The sequence below is a fragment of the Gavialis gangeticus genome, unplaced genomic scaffold (assembly GCF_001723915.1).
Source record: "Gavialis gangeticus isolate Ggan-Ray unplaced genomic scaffold, GavGan_comp1, whole genome shotgun sequence".
Lineage (NCBI taxonomy): Eukaryota > Metazoa > Chordata > Crocodylia > Gavialidae > Gavialis > Gavialis gangeticus.
In genome coordinates this window covers 171,431-182,129 of record NW_017728995.1, presented here as the reverse complement: position 1 = coordinate 182,129, position 10,699 = coordinate 171,431, and the positions used below count along the sequence as shown (strand labels likewise).

General features: G+C 41.8%; 1 protein-coding gene and 1 long non-coding RNA gene across 2 annotated transcripts in view; one reads left to right on the top strand and one right to left on the bottom strand.

The window, feature by feature from the left end:
- Window positions 1–3,445: 3,445 nt before the first annotated feature.
- Window positions 3,446–3,648, top strand: LOC109287808. Its single transcript, XR_002094957.1, has 2 exons — window positions 3,446–3,484; window positions 3,562–3,648. It is a non-coding gene; the product is annotated as an uncharacterized LOC109287808 (long non-coding RNA).
- Window positions 3,649–6,082: 2,434 nt separating this feature from the next.
- Window positions 6,083–10,699, bottom strand: part of LOC109287864 (tubulin alpha-3 chain) — a 12,472-nt gene continuing 7,855 nt past the window's right edge. Inside the window, exons 3-5 of the mRNA XM_019503115.1 lie at window positions 9,897–10,045; window positions 7,650–8,330; window positions 6,083–6,470 (exon numbers count right to left, since the gene is read on the bottom strand). Of these exons, the coding sequence (XP_019358660.1) occupies window positions 6,174–6,470; window positions 7,650–8,330; window positions 9,897–10,045 (1,127 nt within the window). The 3' untranslated portion in view covers window positions 6,083–6,173. The remainder of the gene's footprint in view (window positions 6,471–7,649; window positions 8,331–9,896; window positions 10,046–10,699) is intronic.

Here is a 10,699-nt window from a genome sequence, read left to right as displayed (position 1 = left end):
GCGCCCCCAACCCCGCCAACAGCAGGGCGAACGGCCGCTTCCGTGCCCGGCCACGCTCCCGCCCCGGACCGCCCAGCAGGGGCGGAGCCTCCGCGCCTGCAGCCGCTTCCCACAGGGGCAGCATGTACGCTGGCTGCCGCTGGCGGCCGGGAGGCTTATGTGCCGGCCGGCGGGCCGGCGACCCCAGGCCCTGAACACAAAGGGGCTCGGGGAGGGTAGGACGAGGACGGCCCCGGTCCCCAAGAGACAAGTTGCCGAGGAACACAGGTGCCGGGAGGCAGGTGCTGCGGTTCGGAAAAGGGAGCGAGAGGTGCAGTTGTTATTTGCTCTCTTCACTAAGCGCAGAAAACGCTTGGGAGTAAAAGAGGAGGAGGACTACGAGGCTGCGATGTCTGGTTGCTTGCGTCTCGGAAGGAGTCCCCGAAAGTCTAAGGCTCCTTCAAGAGCCACCGCCGGGCCCATGTGAGACCCCCTAGGTAGAAGCAAGAGACTCCCAGGGCCCCGCGTGCTGCCGCGCCTGCCCCTGCTCGCTCCGTTCCGCCTCTGGAAAACTCGGAGTTTGATACCCTGACATGTACCAGCTGCTCTGACAAAAGGTATCATTTTGGAACCAAGAGTTCTAGTTTTTTGTATGAATCCTTGTCTGAGACCAACACGGCCAGCAAGTACACCCCTGAATATGTATCAGTGCTTCTAGAAATTAAGAGCTGGTCTTTGGATGTCTTTGTAACTTTTAGGTTCTACTGCATAGCCTTTCTGAATCTAGCTGGTACGCTTTTCCCCTGCAGTTTTTTTAAAAGAGTTTTTTTTATTTTCCACAAGAAAATTCATAAAAACAAACAAATGAACTTGTTTTCTTCAAGTGCTGGAACTGTTCCATGGGCATTAACCAAGAGTGACCATAATCTTCAGCTGAGAGTCATATGATTTCAGATTTTGTATGAGATGAGTTGTCTCGGTATCGTGACATTTCAAGTCTCTCATCTGTTAATGAAAAAGTCATCCTAATGTCCTTTGGAACTGAAGTCCCTTCTCTAAAGAAATGTCAGTGTTATAAAAAGATCTGGAGTTTTAATTCATCTTAAGTAATTTCCAGACACATTTAAAAAGAAATCATATAGGCAATTAAAGAGGGTAAAGGGTAAGAACTAACTGGGAAGGTGGAGAATCGAATTCCATTTCCAGAGTCTTCAGCCGTAACTTTAACTATCTTACTTGATAATTCATTTTCTCCTCTGTAAAATGGGCATAATAATGCAGTATAGCAAACAAGATGCATATTTTTATATCTATTCAGAACCCACGTTGTACAAATACTATTATTGCCTGAGGAAAAAATCAGTACTTTAGAAAAATGAATTTAAGATTAATAAGACATTTACCATAGTAGTATAGAAATGCCATGTATAAAACTGTTTATAGAACTGCTGAGAAAGATTCTTTTAAAGTTGTGTATTTCCAAAAACTTAAAATGCAATTAGCTTAAATTTGGTAATGTTTTCGTTTTAATTTAAGGGAAATCAAGTAAGTGGGGACATCTGCTGGTCAAAAAGCAGTACTTCAGATGCTTCCTTCGCACATTTCTTTTGAAAATGGGACTTCTATTTGAACAATTCAGTGATACTAGTCACTAATTTAATGATTACATTCCTAAATGTTGTTACATCTGCAGTAACTGCAGAGACAATGAAGTACCGTACTTATTTATATGCAATACTATTAGTTGCAATTCAAGCAACAAATGTACATTTCTAAGTCTTCTCTGGATTTTCATTACAGAAAAAGGGTTTTCAACATCCATACAATTGATCGGTGGTGCTCAACCTCCAGCCCTCAGAGCTATGTCATCTGTCCTGTAGGGCCCTCTATGGGTCTGGAAATTTGATGGCAAAGGAGCAGTGGCAGCATTAATTGCCATGGCTATTAATGTAGCCACTCTTCTTTCTCTGCCAAACTTCCTCACCCCAGGGGAGCATTGCAGGCCAGATGAGATGGTCTGACACACTGGATCATACCTGCAGACTGATCCCATGTACCAACCCCATGCTGGATTCTCCATGGAATATGACCATAATTTCAATCATATAGAAAAAAGCACTTTGTAGATTTGGGGAGAACCAAAGTATGGATATTTTACATATTAAATATTTCACACACAAAGCCTATAATGATCCTGTTGCTGCAAAAATTACCAAATCTTTTTGCACTAGGAATGTGAGGGCTGATATTTTGCCTTTGTCTCTGCTTGCGCAAGTGTGCAGCGAGGGGACTGACTTTTTTCATCTCTTTGCACATCTATGCAGGTCTAGTACAATTCAGTCCACAATGCTCCATACATGACCAAACTGAAAATGCTTATTTACATATATAATAGAGCAATGTCCCTTTCACGGATACATGCAAAGGACATTCCCTATCAAATATCTATTTATGTAATTACATGTGCTTACTTACACAAATACAGGCACGCATTTTAATTTGGAAAAAAATCATTGAAGATGGCTGCAGGTACAAGTCTAAATTCATACCTGAACAAAAATGTATTTTTAAAAGCCCACCCCCCAGAGACAAGTATGTTGATGACCTCTGGACTTGGTTTGTTCTGTATCAGCATATTTCTAGTGTCAGGCACTAAATCAGGCAATGATTTACAAACAGGATTTAAAATGAAAGATTGACAAAATATACTATATCTGAAGGACCTAAGCCACCAATCTGTCTGCTTGAGGGATTTGGGATCTCTCCCATTTACTTGAAAAAGGGAGAACCCTGTGTCTCAAGGCATTCTGCCTTGCCAATTCTTTAATTTGCACAGTAATAGCTCAGTTACATGTCTTGGTCGCAGCAATACCCCCAGGGTTGTGCAGAGGCCCTTTGTCAGAAGAAACTTTCTGAAACACCCTTTGTGACCCAGGTAAACCCTCCACTTTTTACCAGCTATTCTCATTTCCTTCCCCCTCTCTCGTCTCCCACCCTTTGACTTTTTACAATGATCTCACCTACTGACCACCTCAATTTACATTTTCACTGACTGGCTTTCTTGCCATACATACCAGCCTCTGGCTGCTTTACCACTCCATCCAGGAAGACAGACCATCTGCAGATACCTCCTCAGCCTGACAAAGGGTGTTTGTGCCCGAACGCTTGCAAAGCAGAATTTTTCCAACTATTTGAGTTGGTTTAATAAAAGATACTGGATTTACCTGAAGAACCTTGTCTGCCTATGTCCTTAGACCAACAGCTACAACCTACGCCTCTGGAAGACTGAACCTTTCCTACTTCGTGTGGTGCTACATGGACTCACTTCCCTCTGCAGTCAGCAAAATGGGGGACTTGGAAGAGCTACATTTTCAACTTTTCTTCCATTTCCTCTGGCAACCGGGTTGCAAAGTGTGACGGGCTAGCTGGCAGTGACTTAGCCCAGGGGTTTTGAAAGGGCAAAATATGGTTGGAGGACTTGGGATTCCCTTTCCTCACCAATCTGGTAATGATTTGGCCCAGGGGTTTTGAAAGGGTAAAAGATGATTTGAGGACTTGGAATTCCCTTTATCCACCAGTCAGGCCCCAGAGACTTGCCCTCCGTGTCCCCTGACTGGCCCCTTGGGTCACCTGGAGGGGGATAAAAGGGGCAGCAGGGCTGACTCAGGACAGACCAGGGAGGGTTCACAAGGAAGGAGCTTCAAAGAGCTGGGCCAGTGGCGTGGGAGCAGTTGCCCCAGAAGAGCTGAAAGGAGTAGGACCTGCAGGCAGTAGTTGGACCCTCAGCAGCGTGGCGTGCGGCCACCAGAAGAGGATCCCCACAGGGCTCCAGGATCCCCAGGAGGCTGCAGCCAGCAGGAGAGGCTCCCCAGCTCCAGCAAGGATCTGAGCAATGACCTGAGAGGTTCCCAGCTCTGCTTCCAGCTCCTCCAATCAGAGGCTAGGCAGCTCAATGTGAGGCCAGGGCTCCTGGTAGGTCAAGACCCCTAGCAGGCTAGACCAGCACTAGCACTGGTGGTTGCAGGAGAGTTTCTGCCTGCCATGTAGATCTGAGTTCAAGTCCCAGCTGGGGTGAGTGAAATAACAGAGAAATTCTTGTTGCAGTGGAAAGGGGTCATTGTGTTTTCTTCCTTTCCTGGTACCTAGGCCGTATATTCCTTGTTATTTGACATTTTGTATTTTGTGCCTTTTATTTCATCAGCCAGTATTGTTTATTCTGCTGTTTGTGTGTTATATTTTATTAACCCTGTCTTTTGTCAGTGATTGTAAATGTCTAAGCTTTGTTGAATTCTGCCCTGTTGGGGAATTGTAGTGTCTGCTATACCCCCTGGTTTATGCCTGTTATAGTCCCAGTACTGTTCTCCCATTAAAAGGTGTATAGTTAAGGCCCCATTGGTAGTCTGGCTCTGCTCTATAGCGGGAGGAGAGTCCCTACATCTCCCACAGCGCTTGTGCACCTGCTTTGATCCCTTCAGTTGGAGAGGGGGTACCTCTTGGAGTACAGCCTGGGTTACAAAAGCATCCCCAATCAGGGTCTGCAATTGCGCCTAGCTTTCACTCTCTTTTTTTTTTCTTTTCTTTTGCACATCCACCCAGGGACTAACCAGTCGGAACCATTCTTCTGTATACTCACGATACCTTCTCCTTCTGTGAGAATTGGGCCAAAAGGAATCTCATGAGGTTCAAGGACAAAGGCAAAGTTCTGCACTTAGGACAGAAGAATCCCATGTACTGCTACAGCCTTGGGACTGACTGGCTAAGCAGCAGCTCTGTAGACACAGACCTGGGGGATACAGTGGACAATATGAATGAGTCAAAAGCATGCTCTTGTTGTGAAGAAGGCTAACAGCATACTGGGCTGTATTAGCAGAAACATTACCAGCACAGAGGGAAGTAATTACTTCCTTCTATTCTGCACTAGTGAGGCCACATCTGGAGTAGTGTCCAGTTTTGGGCCCCCTGTAGGAAGGACGTGGACAGGTTAAGTGCAGCAGAGGACAACAAAAATGGTGAGGGTGCTGGTGCACACAACTTCTGTGGAGAGGCTGAGGGAACTGGGCCTATTTAGTCTGCAGAAAGGGAGATTGAGGGGGGATTTGATAGCAACCTTTAATTATCTAAAGGGGGGTTCCAAAGAGGATGAAGCTAAACTGTTCTCAGCGGTGACAAATGATGGAACATGGAGTAATGGTTTCAGCTTGCAGCAAGGGATGCTTAGGTTGGCTATTATGAAAAACTCATATTAAAACGGTGGTGAAGTACTGGAACGGCTTACCGAGAAAGGTGGTAGAATCTCTGACCTTGGAGGTTTTTAAGGCCTGGCTAGATAAAGCCTTGGTTATGATGATCTTGTTGCGGATGGTCCTGCTTTGAATAGGGTACTCTAGATGACATCCTGAGTTCCTTTCCAACCCTAACTTTCTATGATTTATCGCTCAACATACTTCGTGCTCATTAAGGTGAGCAAGATGGATCAGATACAAGGCCAAACTGAACCTTTGTCTATACAAGCCAGAAGAAAAATGTATGTCCCAGTATGAACATATCTCCTCCTTATCTACACTTATTCAACAGGCAATCTTGTCCTGTTAAAAGTCAGCATGCTACTTTTAACTATAAAATATAACTAAGTGCTTCAGCCATCAATCACTCTGCTGGATCCAGGTTTGGCTTAACTGCACCTGTTGAAACTTAGGTCCAAATTTTATTTCAGCAAGTGGTTAAGGCAAGAGAGGGTACATACATCTTAATGTATTTTTCATTATTCATATTCCTTTAGATAATTGCCAACAGAATGTCCACGCAATACTGCTTTTCCATTATCAGCTAACTTAAAGGAGCAGTGTCTATGAACCAAACTATTTGTACTAACTTTTTCTTTATATAAATATTTCCATGTGATCACTTTAGTAGAAGGGTTTGTAGTTCCTCTTCTGCAGAAATCAAAAGGGCTGCTGCAGACCACTTGCTGCAAAGCTACCTCCCCACATCCTTTTCTCATTAATTTCCTGGTACTTCTGACATCTGCTTTTGTTACTTAAAATGAGTAAATCTGAGCATCTTCCATTTTATGCAACAGTTTAATAAACCACTAAACCAGAAATGAAAACTGAACATTTAAACTTTTATTTGTATACCAAACAAGTGCATTAAGAAAAATTCTGTGTTGAAACCTTTCATACTTTTATTTTTTTTTAATATTCTTCCCCTTCTTCTGCCTCTGCTTCTACTGAATCTACACCCACTTCTTCATAATCTTTTTCCAGTGCAGCCAAATCTTCCCGGGCCTCAGAAAATTCTCCTTCCTCCATTCCTTCTCCAACATACCAATGCACAAAGGCACGCTTTGCATACATCAGATCAAATTTATGATCAAGGCGAGCCCATGCTTCTGCAATGGCAGTTGTATTACTCAGCATACAAACTGCCCGCTGTACCTTGGCCAAGTCACCTCCTGGTACTACAGTTGGAGGTTGGTAATTAATACCCACCTATGAAAAAACAAAAATGAAATTAATGTTTTCAAATACCTTTTTCAGTTTTCTTTGTAGTTTATTCAGAAAACCTCTTATTTAACTGAAATCTATGCAGGAGCATTCCCATTCATTTCACTGGCTTTACACTACTAGCCCTAAAAGTTAAAAAATTATGAGCCCAACCCCAGAAATATCCTAAAATTGTAATCAATGCTGGGGGCTTTTTGTGTCTTGGTTTTAAGTGTCAAGGTGCACTTCCTGCATTTTTCTTTGCAATTACGACTAGGAACTCCTTTAAAAAAAAACAACCCAAAATGCTGAAATTCCCAAACACTATTTCAGTATCTGGAGCTTTTTGAGGAAGGGGAAAGAACCTACTAGAAATAGTGAGACTTGCAATTAAAAGCATGAGTTGGCAAGAGAAATAGGATACTTCTGGACAAATTCCAATTAATTACCACAAAAATAAAACAAAACTTCATGACTTTATCTAGGGCTATCCAACTTCTGGGCAGCCGGCAGTGCTGTGCACATGCTCCCCTGCTGCAGCCCGCTCCCCTGCTGCAGCCCCTTCCCCAACCTGCTATGCTGGCTCCCTGGGTCCCCATGGTCCCACCCAACCTCCAAGGCAGGAATGGGGGACAGGAAGCAGAAGCTGAAGGAGGGAAATGCTGCTGCAGCAGCATGGGCAGGAGCTTGTGGGCTATCCATCAGAACTGCAATTTCTATAGTAATTGGCAAGGTACTCAACTGGTGCGTTAAATAATAACAACTGGTATGTGCATACTATTTCACCAGTCTACAGCTGCCTTTAGTTCAAGAATCCCTCAGTAACATCAAGACAGAGGCAAGAACTTAAAGGTGATGCAGGCACCATAAGTGACACATGGCTAGACATTTTACAACATCATCCAAGGATAGCTAAATCTCATGGCACTTCTACTGATTTTGCTTGCACAGATGAGCAGTAATAGATTGTGACTGTTAGTAAAACAGCGTTCTGAAAAAAAATGTAATTATGGCTTAATTTATAGAAATAACTATCTTCTCTTGCAAGCCTTACCCATGCATGCTTAAAAATGTAATCTAGCATGTGAACTTTAAAAAGATAGGGACACTACTGTACTGGTGTGTGAAAACAACCTCTAACTGTTCTGCTGACCATTCATATATTACATTTTTTGAAAAACATACCTTGAATCCAGTTGGACACCAATCCACAAACTGAATAGTACGCTTGGTCTTGATAGTAGCTATGGCTGCATTGACATCTTTAGGGACAACATCACCTCTATATAACATACAGCAGGCCATATACTTGCCATGGCGAGGGTCACACTTTACCATCTGATTAGCTGGCTCAAAGCAAGCATTAGTAATTTCTGCCACAGACAGCTGCTCATGGTATGCTTTTTCAGCAGAAATGACAGGCGCATAAGTCGCCAATGGGAAATGGATTCGTGGATATGGGACAAGATTGGTTTGGAACTCTGTTAGATCTACATTGAGGGCTCCATCAAAACGAAGCGAAGCTGTGATGGATGAAACTATTTGCCCAATGAGTCTATTTAAGTTTGTGTAAGTAGGACGCTCGATGTCAAGGTTGCGACGACATATGTCATATATAGCTTCATTGTCTACCATGAAGGCACAGTCAGAATGTTCCAATGTTGTGTGTGTAGTCAGAATGGAGTTGTAGGGTTCCACTACAGCAGTAGAAACCTGTGGTGCTGGGTATATTGCAAATTCTAATTTAGACTTTTTGCCATAGTCAACAGAGAGTCTTTCCATAAGTAGAGATGCAAACCCGGAGCCAGTGCCTCCTCCAAAACTATGGAAGATGAGGAAACCCTGGAGCCCCGTACACAGATCAGCCTACAAGGGGGGTGGGAAGGGAAAAAGTTGGAGAGAAAATTAATCTGAAATGTTAGATTTTACATCAAAGATTCCTGGGGCTAATTACATTAAAAACAAAAATACCTTCTCTTTATCCCTAGGTTATTAATGCCAGACTCTTGTAATAAACATTCCTAAAAAGGTAAATGAAAATTCAAACCTTTAACTCAGAGCTGGTAGTTGTGGGTTCTTACATTGTATCTGGATATTTTAGATTCTGAATACATGTAAAACTGGGGGGCGGGGGTCCCTCTAAGCTGCAAAGTTCTCAAAAAAATCTATCTGCTTTTGTTACTTGCATGTCATCAGACTATTGCTTAAAAATATGCTGTCATGGCTTTGCTTATACCAGTAAAATCTCATTTTTTTTAGTAAACTGTCCAATGAGATTTTAGTGCTGTAAGTGAAAGGAAAACCTAGCCATGACAGCGTATTTTTTAAGCAATGGTCTGCTACCACGCAAGTAACAAAAACACCAGATTAGCTCTCCAAATAGATTGTGAGGACTTTGCAGGTTAGAGAAGAAACCTCCCCCTGCTCCAAACCAAAACTTTTATATGTCTATAGAACATATTTGATGTGCATTAATTTAGAGAGAGATTTCAACTGTATGACTTCTGTTCAAAGCAAAACTTTATTTCTGGGACTTGTGCATGCTATGCTACAGTTAAGAGCACAATTTCAACTGATCTAAATCAAAATAGGATTGGACCCCAATTATTTTATCATATCTGCACTCAAGACATAATTTTATACTCAGCAGACTGTCTGTTAAGTTTATAAAACTGTCCTCAACTTTACTGTGTGACCAAATCTTACTTTTAGAATTTTAGCCAGTCATGCAAACTCTTTCATTATGCATTGAACCGTATCTTCATATGCATGTGTTACAATAGTTTTTATTAAGTAAAAACCAGAAAGTTACCTTAAATATTTGAGTTCAACTTACTGTAACTGAATTGTAAGACATGCATAGGAAGATACGATTCAAATCAAAATTGAAAAGAGAACATATGACAATGCAATGAAAAAATGTGTAGCTTACATTTCTTCAGGAGTGTTAATCTATCTTGCTGAGCTAACTTAAGACAGTATTTTTTTTAATTCTAGGAATTTAATGAATTTTCTAATTTATATACCCCAACACTTAAGTAACTCTTTTGAAAAAAAACCCAAACAAACTGAAGTGCTTAAGTCATTCAGATGACTGAAAATTATACCCTAAATTACAGTAATTTGATACCATAACTACAGGGATAGGGCAAAACAATCACCTTGAAAAACCTGAATATAAAGATAATTAAATATACATTATCAGTTTCTCATAAAAGAAACATTTACATCTGCTTATTTATGACCATATAATACTGTTGAAACATTTTCAGTCAAAAACTTGAGTCCAGAAAGATCACAAGATAGATAATCTATATCCCAAAAAGTTTTGGGTGTCCAAACACACACCAGAACCTTCATTTAACTTAGGTATGTATGAAAGAGACTTCACACAGAAATTTTTAATACTGATCTTGCTGTTTGAACTCTTACCAGCTTGCGAATGCGATCTAGTACTAGATCAACAATCTCTTTTCCAATAGTGTAATGGCCTCTGGCATAATTGTTAGCTGCATCCTCCTTTCCAGTAATGAGCTGCTCAGGATGAAATAGTTGTCTGTATGTGCCTGTACGTACTTCATCTAAAAAAAGTACAAAATATTTACATATACATTTCATCTGTTCCATTAGATAGGTGATGTGCTAGTTCAGAATTAAAACTTATGTGGGTGCACTAGGGAGAACAGAACATAAAGGAGCCCTCCTCTACATATTGTCTTTGAATATCATGGAATAAGAAAGCATTTTAAAGGCAGAAACAGCAGACTAGCCCCATGCCCCTCTTTAAAAGGAAACAAAAAACTCTGGATTCAGTTCAGCATAATCCTGTCAAAGAATGTTTTATTTACAGTTACAAAAATGTCACATAGGAGGAAAAAAAAAGAATCTTACCGACTTGTCACCCTTTGATTAAAAAAATGTACATACACAACTGCTCAAACAATATCTAAAGAACTTTAAAAAAAACCACACAGGCCAGTAGTCATGCAAAACCATAGAGAATGTATTAAGCTAAGGACGGCAAACCTGCAACACAAGTGCCGCAAGCATCGCAGGCCACCTACAGCATGTCACAGGTAGTGTGCATCAGACTGAGAAGGGGGAAAGGCAGCACAGAGGCAGATGGGGCAGGAAGCAAAAGGCAGAGGAATGAATGCTGGGATGCCGGGATTCTAATGCATGGCCCTTACAGTAGAGAGATAAGAGTATGAGTTACTTCCTCTCTGGCATAGGGG